The following is an 18,546-nucleotide window of genomic DNA, read 5'->3' as shown; positions in this document are numbered from 1 at the left end:
GCCTCTGTCTCCCAGCTCTGCCACTGTATGGAACAGTATAGAGTGATGGGAGTTATGATGTACTTTAGAGCATAATTATATAATGAAAAAGACATTGGAAATGGTACAACATAACACCCATCACTCTCACACATTTACCAATCCACAGATTCCACACATACCAATCCACAGATTCCACACATGCCAATGCACACATACCAATCCACAGATTCCACACATACCAATCCACAGATTCCACGCATACCAATCCACACATACCAATCCACAGATTCCACACATACCAATCCACATTTACCAATCCACAGATTCCACACATACCAATCCACAGATTCCACGCATACCAATCCACACATACCAATCCACAGATTCCACACATACCAATCCACAGATTCCACACATACCAATCCACACATACCAATCCACAGATTCCACACATACCAATCCACATTTACCAATCCACAGATTCCACGCATACCAATCTATAGATTCCACGCATACCAATCCACACATACCAATCCTCAGATTCCACACATACCAATCCACAGATTCCACACATACCAATCCACATTTACCAATCCACATTTACCAATCCACAGATTCCACACATACCAATCCCACACATACCAATCCACAGATTCCACACATACCAATCCACTCTCACTGAATGATTTCCTACCTTTCCTCTTTTCTTCTTACAGCAGTAAGCTCCTTTTCTTCCTCTTCGCTCCTCTTCTTCTGTCTTCTTCCGGTTCAGAGGGCACGGACGGTGGTGGGCGCGGCTTCAGTGTTGTGCGCCGGGATCTGACAACAAACCCCGGCGCACAGCAGCAGTTGCCGCGTGGATCGCGAGGGAGCGGTATCGGAGGTCTTTAACAGACCTCCGGCTCCCTTGAGTGATTTTAAGCCGGGTTCAAGGGAACCGGCTTAAAATCACTCAAGGGAGCCGGAGGTCTGTTAAAGACCTCCGATACCGCTCCCTTGCGAGCCTTCTCCTCCAGCGGCGGACATTACTGTCTCTGGAGGGGTGCCGGGTGCCGGCAAGTTGGCACCCCCCTGATGAGCGGCACCCGGTGCGGACCGCCCCCCCCCCGCCCCCCGCTAGGTACGCTACTGTGTCTTCAACTTTCTTATATTAAAAAAGTTTTTTAAAGCAGAATTTGTGACATTGGTCCTTAAGATCCCCGACAGTGTTGTTAGGGTTCCCTTAACATAAATAATAGGGGCAGTTTTTTGTTTGCAGAGATGCCAATTGCCCCAGAATGTGCCTGTCTATACCACCTTAACAATACAAGATGCAGTACATATATGTTTCTATAATAACATGGCATTAACTAAACTTGCAACTGTCTGGTCCGGTCCAGTGTATACTTTTTTTGTGTATATTATTTTTAACATTGCGTGAAGGACGGTCTCAAATTATACATACATTCCATTATTTTCCTATTGTTGTCTGTTTAGCTAAAAGAACAAAAGAAGGAGCAGATGACCATACAGGAGGTGTCCAGAACCACCAATGAAGTGAAGCATTATCTGGAGCACTGGAAAAAGCTGTTTAGTGATCAGTCCCAAGAGCTGGAAGAGATTTTTGAACAGCATGACAACGAGGCTATAGAAGAACTGAAATCTCTGGAAACCAACCTGGCTGAGAAAGCAATTGAAGATCTTCGCCACATTCAGAATGCTGTAATTATGCAAGAAATGTCAAAGCTCAATGTGCCCAGACTGCATCTCCAACAAGTGCTTGAGGAACACAAGAGAGAGAGCGCTCTCCTAGCTCAGCAGCTGGACAAAGAAGAGTGCGACAAGGCAAATGATGCAAGAACATCTCTGGAGAGCACCAAGAGAAAGCTAGAAGACGAGTTGAAGCTCACAATTAAAGAACAAAAGAATCTGAGGCACTGGGAACATTTGCTCTTCAAGTATGTATCCATCTGGCTTGTTACTGTAATAAAATACTTAGCTGGAATCACTTGTATTTACCTTTTTATATTTGTGCAGCAAGTTCTTGTTAAATATGCTCTAATAACCCGTACAGATATAGACCTAGCAGGTAACATGTTGAGTCATGTTGATTTTCAAATATAGCTTCATGCCACCACCTTCTCTGTATATGAACATGTTCCTGGGAAGAGGCTGGGGACAGTGAGACGGTATGGTAGTCAACCTGTCCAGCATCTACTAAAGGGGGCTTGCAGAGAAAGCATTTTGCATCCCTATGTCAAAAACTCAGAAAGAGACTGATCTGAACTGGAACTGTCTTTGAGGCGTATAAATTAAATTAAATCGCTGACTGTGTCACATTGTGGTGAGTTCACACCTTGTCCTCCCATCTAAAGTCTTAAGAAAGGATCATTCTCTGCATTTAACTGCTTAGTTAGAGAATCTCATTTTTATAAATGTGAATAGGTCTCATGTTCACATTGAAGAACACATTTGAACAGTTTTTTTTACGTTTTAACCCTTGTGAACAGGAGGATCCTTCTGTTACCTCTTTGCCTCTCTAAAGAAGATATACACAGAATAAGACAAGAATTCCAATGTGGCTTCTCACAAATGGACATCACTTTGGCTCTACCAAAGATACAGGGTAGACGCTTGCTCCAGACATACTTGGCCGAATGGAGGCGCGAGCAGCTACAAAAACTGGACCAACGCTTGGTGGAAATGGAGAAGGAGGTAAACTCGCGCCATATTTTGACCTACAAGTCATGTTTTGCTGTCTGTGTTGCACATTTACATATATAAGCATCACAACGTGAAGGAAAGGCATTCACAATCACTAGAATGTTTAAAAATGTAAGGATCAAGGGGTCTTTTCAACTTACAGCCTGTGGGGGTCAAACCCAGCTAAGTCACAAAGAAGTATGATCGCTCCATACACAGGCCCTCAGGAGAACTTATATTGCTCTTGGGTCCTATTTATTTCAATCAGAACATCTTTGAAGGCTGCTAGCCCCAAACCCATGTCTAATCCTTTTTTGCATGAAGCATGTATTTTAGGGAGCAGCAAAACTGATTTTGAATTCAATATTTCAATACAAAGATTTCAAAAAATATGAATAGAAGAGAAAATTGTCATCTCAAAACTACCATCCCTCCAATCCACACAACGTAGAAACCAAACATTAAAAAAAATGCAAAAACATTTTTTTTAATAAGATTCTAATTACTTTTGTGCCGTTGAAATACCAGCGGTAGCTTTTATTTTTAAAATTTGGATTCAATTTCTTTTTTCCTGTTATCGACGTGCCCCAGACAGTTTACTTCTCCGCTTTCTCTGCCGTCACGCGTTACAATCTGCCGGCGTTCACAAAATCCTTAATCAGAAGAAAAATATTCAGCCTTTCGTTGATGATTCTCACAAGATGTAATTGAGTTTTGTGGTTTGTAAATGAGTTATAGGACAATGGTCAGCCTCTAGACCTTTTCCCCGGCAGATAAATAAAAGCGCCGGTGCTTTAAAGAAGCCACGGGCTACGCTGTTTATTCTCATATAAAGATATTCAAGAATCGGGAACAATTTGATTACACGGCAGTGATTTGAACAACAAGATTTATTGCGTTGCTTGTAATCCCTATATTACATCTGCAGACATGTCATTGTTTGTTAATGACACTTCGCATTTACTTCTTTTTATGGAAAAGCTGTCAAGCTCTGTCTGTGCTTCCGGTGAAATTAAAATATCGTTCAATCATGTCCGTGCCAACTGGTTAGATCATGTTCTGCAGAGGGCTTTAGCAGCCGTAACCAAAGTAGACTTTCTGTAATCTGTCTCTATAAGCCCTGCTCGCTCTAGTAGGACTATCTACTGTATCTGGTGTATGTACTCTATCATATACTATGCAGAAGGGTAGACAAGTGGAACAGCCTCCAGGCAGAAGCGGTAAAGGCTTATACAGTGAGGGAATTTGAGCATAAAGCTATCTTGAATCTAAGACAAGATCAAGAACTGATTAAGACTACTCGTCCAGTCCACCACTTAGGAGGTGCCCTCACGTAGACCTTGCGCCTTAAACCGGCACCTACCTTGCTGAAGATATCACATAAGCCTGTTCACTTAACAAGGTGTCGGTAGGAGAGGTGGGGTTCTCACTGATTTAACTATACATTATACAGGGCCAGCCGAGCTGTAACCGCAGCAGGAGCTCACTGGTGTTGGACCTTCCTAATGTATGGAGAAGTCGTTGAGTTTGAACCAAAACTCTCCTTCAAGCTGTCCCGTCAACTCACCCTTTAGTGAATATACCCCAGTGTTGGAAAATAATAATAAATAAAATAAATTACAATAAAATACTTATGCAGACTGAGATTCTCCTGCGACTCAGAATGACGTCGTATTTCTTTCATTTTTTTTTTTATTTCCAGTCATATTCCAGGAAGAAAGATGCTCAGGAAAAAACCATAGAGGCGCTGAAGAAATCTGTAGAGGACAAAATTCTGATTTATGAAGCCCAAATTTCAGACGACAAGATTAAACAGGTAACGATAACGAGATGCGACCGCTGGAGCCTGTTTCAGACCTATGAGGTTTCACCACTGTTTGCTTTTGATCTGAACTTAAGTCCGGGCGAGGAAATACGTCTCCCGTCGCCAAACGCCATCTATTTAATCACGCAGGGAAGGCTTCTCCTTTGGGTAGAATGCAGCCCGGCTTCCTTCCCCAGCTGACCCTAGCGGTCTGTTCTGTTCAGAAAGAGATGGAAATATTGAAGGAAAAAGCTTTTACTAAGAAAATCTGTTAACCCTTTAGGTGCTTGATTCAGGAAATGTATTAATTTAACCCTTTCAGGTGTAGTGACAGTGGACCCATGAACATATTTGAATTTTAATTTACCTTTTGGTAAATAAAAAGTTGAAACAATGTTAAACCAAATTCTGTTTTTCTAGATAGTCCTGTATGTTTTTCCACGTGCGTTTCCCTGTGTATGTCTGTAAATGGTGGGATAGACTGACGGTCGCTCCGCTGTCCCTCGCCAACGACACCATTATTTATCCTCACTAACTGTGACTTTGAGATGTATTTGTAACGAGGCTCTTTACTGTATCTGCGGAAGATATCATCGTCCCCTATACGCCTCTTATTGTTGGTTACACTGGCATTAAACGCAGCTTGTTCTAAAGGTCCTTTTAATTCTTCTCTACTTCTGCTATGTTTCTTGTGTTTAGATTAACGGTAAATCCGTCTTCACACTGCGTAAAGCTTTTCTCTATAACCCACCGGGCTTCACGCTGAGAAGTGGATTGTCTGTGCCGTGTTTTATCCTCCACTTGTCCGCCTCTGGTTTCCATTTACATGCCTTGTTTTATTTATTTTTCTCTCAGAGTTTACCTTGTAACACTTCTTTACTTTTCTGGGATGGTTTAAAGGTCCCGAGAGTGGATTTTATTCCTGAGCAATCTCAGACCAGAATAGCTTTTTGTTATCTTATACTATTGCTTGGCCTCTAAATAATTCATGACGAGTTTTTCTCTGCACCATTAGATAAACGGCATTAAACCATCAGCTCCTCAAATAGAACTTTACTGTAAGTAGATAATGGAAAGCGGAATCTTCCGGTGTTCCCGCATCAATTCTCGGCCCCCATTGCTCGTTGTGTTGAGGGGCACTCGGTGACCCCGCTTTGTGGCTTTACGTGGTCTTCGGCTTTATAGCTGAGTTGCCGATGGTCCTACTTTCCAATAATATCGCTTACAGTTTACCGTGGAATATCTAGAAGGGAGGACATTTCACGAACTGACTTGTTGTAAAGTTGGCATCCTATTGACTGAGCTCTTCAGAACGACCCATCTTTATCACAACTGTGTGTATGTGTGTGTATACATATACGTCATACCCAAAAAGTTATTGATCCAATATATTTTGGTTCGTGGAGGCACTCGTCGTTTTTTTCCTCACCATAAGTGCTTTTACTTTATATCTATGATCCAGGCAGTCTGTCTAAACATTACGTACCAACTGCTGTGGTCTGTTGCTCCATGTAAAGACGGTTTCAGGTGACTGCTACTCTCTAAAATGGGTTTATTTTTTAATCTAAGAATGTTGTATGAACATGTTTTCGTATTTCGCAGGCCCGAGCGGAGCTGCTTCTCCAAAGGGTTCATCGGTTAAAAGCCAGGGAGTATAAACTGGGGGAATATATAACTTCGATGCAGTCCCAAAGGACGAACAGCAAGTGGAAGGCCCTGGAAATCCACACGGCTCTCCTGCATCTACAGTCCTTGCTCTTGGAAGAGACGTGCCGGTCCCAGATTGGGGATAAATCGGAGTACGAACTCCTTCTGGAGGCTCAGAGTCGTGTGAGTACAGAAAACCTCTGAGATAAAATAGATTATGTAGTAACAGCGCCTTGGGTTAGCTGGCAGACTCCCCAGTGTACAAATTGAAGACATTTGTCCCTCTTTTCATCCTGTAGAAGGAAGAAGTAGGCTTAGGGAGTTATGCATAAAAACTGATCTTGGTGCAAAGTTTGAAAGGTATTCTTATCACCATAGCAACCAATGAAATGATCCAATCAGCGAAAGCATTTGATTGCCGTGGCCAGTTTGTTATGTGTAACTCCTGCATACGGTGGTTTATATTGAGCCAAAATTCTTAGTTGGCGTTGCCCACCGCTTTTGATATGTCGTCAAACCCAAGTACATTGGAATTCCCCATTAAAGACTTTGAGGCTATGTGTAAAAAGCACCCCTGGTGGTAAAAGGGAAGTCATCAGCAGGAAACATTTCATTGGTTGCTATGACGATTGCACCACCTTTAAAACTTGCTTTTTTATGGAGAACTCCTGTTGTGATTGGGGTAAAGTAGGAACTTATTTTCTTACTAACGCCTAATATACTTTTAGCTAGTCATAGTTAGCAAGCCATTATTCCATCAGTGTGTCCCCATCACCACGCGTGATAAAAAAGGGTTACACGATGTTCTAAACTCCATCGTAAGCATTATTAGTTAGTTTATACCATGTATTATAAATCCATACTTGCACATTGGTGCAGTGAGACTTTGAATCATATGAGATGGATGTGTTCACGCATGTTGCTGTAAGTAATTATATTATATTATTATATTAATAAGTTAGAACATGGTGTAGTAATGCCGGGAGTGGGAAGGTTCTCAAAGGATTTGCTGTGTAACAAAAGGTACAAAGAGTTAACGTGACTTTGCCCGGCTTAAGATACGTTGTCCTTGAGATTTTAACGTTCAAGAACGTCTTCTGCGCGGAATCTAAATCGCTTTCCTGCAAAAATATGTTTCATGTCAGAAACCAAGGATTTTGGGTTCTTTCACTGTCCCCCCTCAGGTTGTCCTCCCCGTGTCACTCATAGATAGGGCGACCACATCAGCCATGTTTTCCAGGACTCTTTTTCATGTACCTCTAACCGGCATGAGTATAGCACTGCCCCCTGCCGTAGGGACGTGGGAGTGACTGGCTCCTTTCTGTGATCTTACATACTGTACGGCATTACTGTCACCTACTCCGAGAGGCTTTCCAGGGCCGAAAACCTCCAGCCTCAGTCTGTGTTCTGCGATCTCCTTTCAACTATTGAGCACCAACCTGTGCTACCCACGGCAATCTTGTTTTCAAACCAGGATAATGTATTTTCTCATCTCTAATGGATCACCTCGAGGGCTGAATGGAAAATAAGCTGCAATACATGTGTGTGTGTGTGTGTGTCTGTGTGTGTGTCTGTGTCTGTGTGTGTGTGTGTGTCTCTGTGTGTGTACATGTACACTACTGTTCAATGTTTTCATGAAAAACAAGGTAATTTCTAGCTGTAACATAATTGCAAAAGAGGATTTCTAATGATCAATTAGTCTTTTTCAACTTAAACTTGGATTATTGAACACAACGTGCCATTGGGACACAGGAGTGATGGGAGTGATAAAAGGCTATGAAGATATTCAATTAATAAATCTACCGTTTCCAGCTACAGTAGGCTTCAGCTTCACATTCAGTAGTACTAAATCCAAACAGTGGGAGTAACAATAATACCTTTTTTTGTATCATATAAAAACCAAGCCAAGCCATCCCTCTTCACCCTAGAATACATCCTAAGGTCCTCTACTTCATCAGATGTTTTATTGTTACTCCAGGTGCTTGGGTCTATAGATCGTATCTGTTAATAGGATTACAATGACCCTATTACACCCGTCTTACAGGCCAGTCTTTTGTAATGTCGAGGCCCTTATTATAAGGAACTAGGCTATGCCAAGGAGCCGCACATATATCCTTGATTATATATAATATGGTTAAATAACTCATTTATCAGGAGACTGCGACAAGACGCGTGGAAGCAGCCATACGTTCTATAGACGTAACACGATATCATTTGCCTTTAGGGGACATCTTCCGCTTGACGTCAATTGTATTTTATCATCTGCTGTAACTAAATGCAGTAAATTAGGATCACTAACGGGAAATATTACTTTGTATATATATCGGTTTTATCATTTTATCCCGAGGATGCTAATTTTCCCATTTTGAGTATTTCTCTTTTTTTGAAACTTATTAGGAAATCAGGAAAATCGATCAGAATCTGGAGACTTGGATACAAAAGGACGTAGTTGCTGACAAACAGCCGGAAGCGGATAATATCAGTATCTCGGCAGACGCCGTTCCCGATGAGTGCGATGACCTGCCGCTGTCCGCTGCGCTGCGGGTGGCTCTTAATAGGCGGAAACATGTCACCAACCTTTACAGAGACAGGTGAACACGTCGCAGTGTATCTATCTTCAGAATGTTGGGTTATTGTGTTAAACATTATGCAAACTGCCCATCTGCTTAATAATTATGTTAAAATATTTAGTAGCCCACAATTGACGTATTTGTAACTAAATGGGCAAACACACTTTGTATATCAAAAATGCGAATTTGTGAGTCGCAAGAATTCTAATTTTAAAATGCGATAATGTTCTGTGCGGTCCAGAAAACCATAAATCCTTAATTCAGTCACTGTATGGGGAAAAAAATCAGTATGTTTTTTATTTAGTAATAACCCCTTTTAATAAAATATGGTCCTTTTTTGTTTTCTTAGAATGCAAAGAGAAGAGATGGAATACGCTGTACTAGAGGATCAAGAAGAAAAGATTCAAATGGATGCGATTCTCCAGCTATACAACCAGGTCACTTTTAGCTGATGTTACATTTGGGTTTTCTACAGTAATTATGTTTATCTTATATTGATATACATATATAACATTTACATTGTGAAACTTGCTAAATTAAATTTAGCATCTGAATCGAGAAGTGTTCTTCTTGGAGCGCACGTTCTCATGTCGAATATTCAATTAGGTCTATTGCTTTCCCCAAATCTCATTTTACACTTCGGTACACAGAATAAACATATGGTGTTTACAGATAAAACACCATATTTAACGGTATGTGTATACCAGCGGAGGCAGCCATCTTTACTTGCTTGTCGTAGGATCTGCGCATTTATTCCTCCCTCACGTATCACCTTTATTGTTAAGTTGCTGATTGTTGGTTATTGGTTTCGACAGCCTTTGTAATGGTCGGAAGGGAGAAGAGAGAGAATTCTCATGGGAAACGTCATCTTATCTTTATTATGTATGTTTTTATATTCATGATAGAGGGTTTTCATGGGGGTGTAGTGGGTTAAATTGGGAATTAAGAGTTCAGTGTAGGGAGAGGAAACATGTATGTATATCTTACTATTGATGCCATTAGTCTTGTAGTGGGAAGCACTGTGTTGGTACCCTAACATGAGCATTGGGAAACTGTGGCTCAATAAACATGTAACAAACAGGCTGGAAAAGCTCTTGTCGTCAGAGTCTGTTGGTGCCAAATATCCATGCCTGACAAATAGCTGTTGGTCGAGTGTGTCAGACATGGAGTGCTTGACACGATGCCAATCATTCTTCCAGAATATCAGATTGACGGCTTATTTGACTAAACGAGCCCTGCTGCCAGAAGGGATGCTGCATCGAGTCTTGAACCTGTTGTTGCCTTCCAGCATGGAGAATGAAATCCTCTCTGTTCTATATTCAGTGGGTCATAAATATTCAGGCAATGTTACTGAAACTGACAACAGCGAGGATGGGGCTGACAGCTGGGGAAGGAGGTAAGTGCACGTCAAATTCTGCTAGCAAAATCCAATTGTGACTTAATGTTTAGGAAAAGTCTATCCTTGGGCACCTAGACCAATGTCAACACCACTTGAGATGGCTCACGAGTTTGCAGTGTGCGTGCGTCCGTGCGTGCGTGCGTGCGCGCGTGTGTACACATATGTAATTCCTCTTTCCTTTTAATTGGGAAATCTGCTTGTATAGGAATGGCTGTATTTCTGTTTTAATGATATAGCATTTGAATGAGACAAATTCTTATTTCCATTTCAGCAAACACCACGAACTGTGGACGGTAATAGAGAAGAGATTGAAGGAAGAGTTGGTAACCTCGGAACAAGAGACAAATGTTTTCACCGGGAAAAAGAAAGGAAGGTAGGAGATTTCTATCTATTATGTGCCCCCACAGTGCAATTTCCAGAGCTGCTGCTTTTTACATGCCCCTGGCACTGAAAGCGTTAAAACGCATCTGTCACTATGTGAGATCAGATTATGATAAGGAGCATATGTGTTAGAAATCCACTTGTGTGTACACATGGGAAAAGCCATATTATCTTCTTTATTATATTATTTAGCTCTTTTTGTTGAGATTCCGTACCCCTCCTCCACACTGGTTACTAAGTGTTCTCATAGTCCTTGTAAGGCTCTGGGAAGGAGGAGGGAATTATTATTATTATTATTTTATTATTATTAGCAAAAACAAATTAGACAGCGCCGTACAATTTAAATTTGATGTTTATCACATATATAACAAATATACATTAACCCTTGCTGTGAGCTTGCCATCCCGCCTTGTGTCACGTATCTCAGGTTCACTAAGGTCAAGTAGCTCTCGCTATAAACAATCGTATCAATGGAAAAACCATATAGACAATCTATAGTTGAAATATATAATAATTTTAGTTGTGACTATGATGGTCCCCGTTTAACTGTGATTAATGTTAGAGGACATTATCAAATGGTATGGATTTTCAAAGTTGGTGAATAATTTTCCTCTAAAAGAAGTATAAGTATATATATTTTTAAAGAAGTTGCTTTGTAAAAAACATAATTTTACCTACAGACATTTTCTAACCAGCAAACATACAGATAAATATATTTAAGTTATTTCAGCTGTTCTACATACAATACGTGTATTGAGGGTGCGTTTGTACAAACCTACTTATAAAAAAAAGTAATTAGTTCATGTTTTAGAAAAGAACAGCCAAAATAATGCTTTTTTTTATTATTATTTACAATTTTTGGCTAGTATTCACAGATTTGGGTTTGACTTATCGTTTGCAGAATGTTAAGGAATTTCTTATTAGTTAATTTTCATAGATATGTAGGAGGCGATGCTGTCATTGTGATAAACAACATTCCGGATTGCTTTTTCATTAAATCTGAGTGATTGTAATGGATTCCCTTAATCATTGCCACAGTCCTATTATTTTATGCAAAATGTTATAGCAATAAATGATGTTTTTACCTTTTTTTTGGAATCAGTAATTTGTAATGTATGATCTAGAATTTAATGTTGGAAAAAATGTTGATAAATGTTGCAAAAATGCTAAATGCAGCATGCACTCAACAGGCTTTTAAATTCCAAACATACACTAATATTAAAAAGAAACAGAAATGTAAAATATTTTAATGGGTAATCACGGCCATTTTTTTGGGTGGGGGGATAATTGTAGCACTCCATGGTTGCTTCACTGCACTTGTTCACTGAAAACGTATGTGCTATTTATATGAGAAACTTCCTGTAACTTACCTTATGATGTCATCAGCTGTTAGTATGATGATATATGAAGGTTAGATTGGAACACAAGATGCAGTGAAGAGGTCTTCTACTTTTAGGGAACATTAGAGAATAGAAATATAATAGCCATATCGTAGGCACTGGAGTCTTTATTATCATACCTGGGAACTCTCCGGGTTTGACCCGGAGATTGCTGGGTGAGCGCTGCTCCTCCGGTTCTCCAGGTCAAGACCCGAATCCTCCGAGTCGCGGGAGTGGGGTCTTGACACGCCCCGCTCCCCGCCCATTTTTCCCTTTACATGGGGGGGTTTCCCGCTGGCGTCAGTCCAATGGATTTTTCCCCTTCAGCATAAAATACAGTAATGCAGGTTAACATTGACAAAAAAATCTGGTTTTACCTAATTGTGTTCCAATAAACTCCCTTTTTGTGTAGACCTCTAGGATATTTTCGATGACTATCCCTGCTCAAGCACCACACTGAGCTGGCACTTTATGGCAATGCTAATGAAGTCCTGCTTGTACAATAACAATGCTTTCCTCTATAGAGACAGGGCTAATACGGCTAATATGCGGCTGCCTGAATACTTTATATTATGCAGAAACTATAACTGTTATAAATAAACGGCACAATACTTCTGGATCTTCTCCAATCTGACACTAGTGATACAGATGTGGGGGTCCTCCCTTAACCCTTATTCACAGGGAAATGGTTACCTGATATTTAAACATCTCATTCTTCATCACGCATTATATTTATCACCTTTTTGCAATTGCCTATATTTAGACTATTATCTGTCAATCACGAGGGATTCGTCGCTGCTTTTAGTATTATCTTTCTGTGCTCTCCTTCTATCTCCGTGCATCTGGATCTGCCTGTCTCTATAAGAAATTCATGCATGTTTTATCAAATGCTTAAGGAAAGGAAAGCTACATACTGTGAAGGCTAAATATTGGGTAACCAAATTTCAGTACAGCAGTTCTATGTAAATCCACTGCATGTGTTTGGATCATCAGATGATTCACCCAGTTACTTATTACTTATATAAACGCTCAGTATAGACACAGTGGCAATTTGTTTAGAAAAAAAAAAGTAGTAATTTACAAATATTGCATTTGAATATTGTATTGCCTATATTTGCTTTAAATCCATTTTTGTATACAGTGCAATTTTTAAGTTTTACCCTGCTATTTTCAAAGAAAGAAGCTCATTTTGACAAATGGTGTGAGCTGTTAGGTTACTTGGTACTAGACATGTGCGCATGGACCAAAAACTAATTTTTGACAATTTTTTCTTTTTTTGGTCCATTCATTTTCAGACTACAAATCTTGTTTCCTACCCTTTCAATTCGGATGAAATTCAGAGGGCTTTTTTTTTTTTTTTACTCGAAAACTAAATTTTATTTATTTTTTGTTCTCTCATTGAGCCTCGCTCTTTAAATTAAGAATGATTGGACTCCCTATAACAAATCTAGTAAAACCCAAACATAACTTTAAATGAATTGCCTCAATAAAAAAGAAGAGTAATATGGTTATAGAATCACTACGGAAATTCATCAATATGTATTAAATATAAATTGAATGCAAAAAAGGATGTGTCAATCCGTCCCGAATTAATATATTTATCCATATGATACTGGATGGTTGTCTTATTGTTAACAATAGTGAGTATGGTCCATTCTATGGGGGTAATGACCATATGTAACCTTTATGAAATAAGTTCTGAAGTACTACACACTTAGATGCTAAACTTTGCAGGAAATTCGAATATAAAATGCATAATGAGGCTTTCATCTTTAACAGATTGTTCTTTTGTAGAACCTTTTGCTTAAAATCAAATCCATAAATTCTCAGACGGTACATTTTTTTTTACGTGTATGACTAGCGGTGCTAGAATGAAAGAGAAGGGTACGAGTAGAACAAAAGTTCAGGCGCCTACAGGGATTTCAGGTATAATGAATTTCATTGAATGCACAGTACTTTTACTAAAGATTATAAAGGCTGAGGGAAAAAGAGGAGCAGATGCACAGTATGTGGCAGGATGAGGCTACGAGCTAACGGTGATAAATCTAAAATGAATATTCTATCAACATGGGCATGTGTGGTGATCAATGTAGAAACTACTAGTGTATACAGAGACAGGATCACGTAGTATTTGTGTGTACATACAGATACACAGGCCTCTATAGATCATTTTCTTATGTTGATGATGATGATGACAAAGTGTTTGTATATATCCTGGTTCAGCAGTCACACAGACACTGTGATGTCAGCATCAGCCAACGTCAACTTACACATTCATGCTAACACACATACACATACACACACTAATGCTAACACACGCTACCTCTCGCATGAGTTGCACATACACGTCCATGCCAACACACAAGCGTTCACACTTATATACTCATGCTAACACACACTCCCACTCACATCACTTACGCATACATGTTCACACACTGTCACAGTTCCACCCTGCTTTCCCGGATCCTGTATGTTTTATTACGGTTGTGATGCTATTTCCACTGGCAGCCTCTAGTGGCAACCCTTCCCCTGTTTACATTCGGCAGTGCACCCGATGCGCAGATGTACATCGGCCTTCCAACCCTTCTACCAGGACACATCACTTTGTATATTCCGTATTCCATGAGTTTTCCAAAAATGATACCTCAGGATCTAATAAAGCGGCCATTTGTTGTGGTCTGGTGTCCCCAATATAACAGTATATTTACATATAGGCGTCGTCCCCTGGTTTCATAACTGCAACATAAATGACTTGTAGTGATGGGGACGGGGACCTGCCTTCCCTTCATAACAGTTCAGAAGGCCACCATGGCCACTAACATTCAGCTAAACATCGTATTCAATAGCATATGGGGAGGACCAAGGAGGGTCAGACGATGTGTGGGATGATGGGTAATAAGGAAGGTTCCTTACTTCCCTCCACCTCATCCCCACCTACATCTACATCGCTAGTTGCCACCTTCTTGGGTTTGACAGTCTGCAACCCTTTTTTCCTCAGTTGGTGCCAATGTTTCACCAGTACGTTAGAAGGTTCCCCAATCCCTCCTTTAGAGACCCCACTAGCTAAGAGCTCCAGGAACATTTTTTAGACTTTTTTAACTTGAACTATGAACTGCCCTGGTTCCCTCTCCCACCTTTCTGCTCTTTCTTCAGCTTTGTATTACTATTTCTTTATCTGGATAAATATTGGGCAAGGCATGTAGATGGAATCGATACACTATCTGCCCACAGATACTGTAGAAAGATGGATTCTAAAGATGTTGCATATAATAACAAAAACTGATGGACCAGCTCACCAGTAAAGGTGCCGTTACTTGGTAAATTTACCATTGTATCAAGCTTTTTTACGTTCTATTTAATGTCGATATTGGCATCATTGTGACAGCCGGCTCTTACTCTTCCACTGCAGTTTGTAATGAGTCTCTTTAGTTGGAAGAATGATATTTCACAAATATATCACAATAAATGACTTTAAGCTGCTGGCTATAAAGGATCTTGTTAGCAGATGTAATGTATTTGGTGTAATTGAAGATTTTTATGTTCTTTGTTCCAGCATTCTGAAAAAGAAGCGTTTGAGGCCGGTGAAGCGCGTCTCGTTCTCCCACGCAGAGAACTTCTCCAAGCTTCTGCAGTCTTATGGCCATTCAGAAGGGTTTGGGAGCGCGGAGAGAATAGATTTACCCGACACCGGGGAGAAACTGTTTATCTTCACAGCTCCAAGCGAGTCTCCCACGTCTTCAACAAAACCTAAGAAGAAGCGCAATTTCCTCAATTCCAAAAAAGCTAATACTAGTCATGTTTAATGAGATGATGTTTATATGCAGTCTTTAGTCACACGCTTAGAGGAAGATGTAATGTTACATTACTTTTCTAAAAGGTTCCCTGAAAGTTAATATAACTTCACACCTTTTACAATGTTGGCCCAATCAAGGCGTCGACTATAGGCTCCATTTTCTCTTGGGCTAATATAAATATACCAATTTTTTTATTTTATTTTTGCAGTGTGTTTAAGGATGATTTTTTTACATGATGTTTCATTTTAAATATCGGTTCAATATTTTTATAAACTGTTATGTTTGCACTTTTTTGTATATAAAATATCTAAAAAAAAATTGTAAGTATAACCAAACCGTCCATGATTAAACTGAAAAGGTACCTTTTTTAGGCATGATTGTGTTCTCCATAAATAACAATTTTAATTGTTCATGAGATTACAGCATATGTACATTAAATTAATAAAATAACCAATTACATCACTAAAAAAAAAATTATAAAATACCTTAGAATTTGATACATTTGTATGTAATTAGAACTTAACATTACAAAAATTACAAATATTTTTCTACCTGCGCTGTCAATGCTGACATTCCAGGCAGGACATGTCAGAATGAACGGCGGGCATCTACATCTAATGGCACATGTTTCCTCATCCAAAATGGGCTAAAAATCTAATCTTAAGAGATATGCATAAGAGATCCTGTCTTCAGATGTAATGTAATTTCTAGTTCCGAGGAAAGAACCTCCGAGGTCTGAATGCTTATGTGATGACCTGAAACTCTTTAGTCTTTTCAGGGCAATGACTACACCCATATCCAGCATGTTCTGCAATGTATTGATTGTTCCATGCATTCTGCAGGGACATGTTTACCCTCCCTGGAAATGTGCCCAATCTCAGAAGTATTTGTTGGCTATTATATCGCAATTTATCTTCGGTTATGATATGATTCGACGTACAAAAAAAATAAAAATGGAGTAGCGGGAAGCTAAAAATTTTCGGTTGACCTCCTAATAACGGAACGCTACTGGTGGATGCTTAAAGAAAACATTCTTGTACATGACATATAAGCACATTTACATCTTACAGAATAACTCCATATATAAACCAAGATGTGCATTATGTGTTAAATTATACATTTGAAGGTGTTGTTGAACGTCTGTCCCATTGATTTGTCACGTCTGACAAGTTTCATTCAAGCTTACTCAGTGGATTTATGTGTTTAGCTGGCACATCTAGTCTACAGTTTTATTAAGAAATTCTGCCTTGATACAATGAAAGCTTGAGCAACCACTCCTTACTGAAATTACACTGATTATTTATTTTTTTAATTATCACCTCTGATTATTTCAATGTTAATGCACCAGAAATCAAGCATGTTTATAAAAAATGCATAATGAGAAAAGCTCACATGGTTAATTGAGTAGAAATGAATATCATTTTCTCGGTTTATAAAGAAATCCTTTTAAACATTAGAATGAAAAACATTTGGGATTCTACAGGAAAAAATCCCTTTTGTATGTGTAACAAAATACTGCGCCAGCATTGTATGGATTTATGTAAATTGCCTTTTTTAAATTTATTATTGAGTGTGATTTAAACTTGCTAAGGTTCCATCAGGAAAAAATAAATCAGAAATATTATTAAGAAAAAATAATACATGTCGACACGATAAAATGGAATTTGGTCGCTAATGTGATCTTGACAAGCGCATGCACACTCTGGGGACAACTTCAATATGCAGTCAGATTACTTTTGGGTTTGTTTTGCTCGTCTCCGTTACCTTTGAAATATTAGATTATTCATTGGATATGATGCTGATGCCGCAGTAATCCCCTCATCAGTCAGAGGATGTTACAACAAATCTGTACAAGTTTGTCATTGTTACAGAAAATGTCATTATTCACACTGACTTGAGATGTCGATGGGTAATGAATAGGCGTGAAGTGTCTTCACACATTTAATTTGTTTGTCTGCCAATGAGCACCAAAAATGCCTGCATCTGCAAAACTCAAGATTGTTACACATTGTAAATAATGAGGCTACGCATTTACTACATTGTGTGTTGTGTTCTTCTACAATGGAAACATCTGACATCTGAAGCCATCAGCTCTGGTTACATAGTGAAACCTGATAGTTATATAGGAAGAAGTGTGTTGACCATCCCCCCCCCCCCCAAATCATTTCCTTATTTTAATGTATTATTGATATTAAATGTTGGACTATACAGCTAAAATTCTCTAGAAACCTCTACATGCCCTTGAAAAAGAAACATATACAAATCATGGTTTAGGAAACCTAGTGTACAAATGCTACAAAAGTCACAGGTTTTTGGGTGCAAAACACCCTCCATACAGAAGGAATTAAAAGAACATTGCAAGTCAATCAACATATCATTTCAAACTTTACATTGTCAATGAAAAATGCAGACTTGCATAAAAATCACAAAATATTTACTGTTAATTTTTATATTTTTTATACATTTTTTTGTTATGAAGCATCCCTATCCCCTCTTATCAAGTAAAAATTAATCAGAAAGCTCCAAAAAATTATGCTTAAAAAGTTCAAAACATTGTATAGGAGTCTAATCCTTCTTTCTGTTTGAAGAGACGGTCTCGTTACATATGGCTAAGGTCTCGGTGTCCCCAGGCGATTATTTTCAGTTCCCCCATAGCTCGGTATCGGTGTTCTGTCTTTTATTTTGAAAGCCAGAAATATTTCTAATATCACTGAGCCAAGAAGTGAAGATTTATCACAATTTATGACAAATAATATCTGGCAGTAATAAATAACACCCACGTATATATTAAACTGCAAATATAATATCCAGACAGGGTTTCTAAATGATTGAACAGATTATAGAGTAGGTGCAGACAGGAACCAGTATGTAGAGCATATAAATCATAATATTGGAATACAATAAACAT

At 39.1% G+C, this 18,546-nt stretch overlaps 1 protein-coding gene across 1 annotated transcript in view; it reads left to right on the top strand.

The window, feature by feature from the left end:
- EVC2 (EvC ciliary complex subunit 2) overlaps positions 1 to 15,647 on the top strand; it is a 43,988-nt gene extending 28,341 nt beyond the window's left edge. Inside the window, exons 11-19 of the mRNA XM_089498405.1 lie at positions 1,459 to 1,919; positions 2,472 to 2,676; positions 4,367 to 4,480; positions 6,071 to 6,298; positions 8,513 to 8,706; positions 9,035 to 9,122; positions 9,885 to 10,081; positions 10,356 to 10,457; positions 15,398 to 15,647. Of these exons, the coding sequence (XP_089354531.1) occupies positions 1,459 to 1,919; positions 2,472 to 2,676; positions 4,367 to 4,480; positions 6,071 to 6,298; positions 8,513 to 8,706; positions 9,035 to 9,122; positions 9,885 to 10,081; positions 10,356 to 10,457; positions 15,398 to 15,647 (1,839 nt within the window). The remainder of the gene's footprint in view (positions 1 to 1,458; positions 1,920 to 2,471; positions 2,677 to 4,366; positions 4,481 to 6,070; positions 6,299 to 8,512; positions 8,707 to 9,034; positions 9,123 to 9,884; positions 10,082 to 10,355; positions 10,458 to 15,397) is intronic.
- The last annotated feature ends 2,899 nt before the right edge of the window (positions 15,648 to 18,546 follow it).

The sequence above is a fragment of the Sceloporus occidentalis genome, unplaced genomic scaffold (genome assembly GCF_023333645.1).
Source record: "Sceloporus occidentalis isolate IW3139 unplaced genomic scaffold, rSceOcc1.0.p SCAF_120, whole genome shotgun sequence".
NCBI lineage: Eukaryota > Metazoa > Chordata > Lepidosauria > Squamata > Phrynosomatidae > Sceloporus > Sceloporus occidentalis.
The sequence above is the reverse complement of the archived record's forward strand: the minus strand, read 5'-3'. Positions and strand labels throughout refer to the sequence as shown.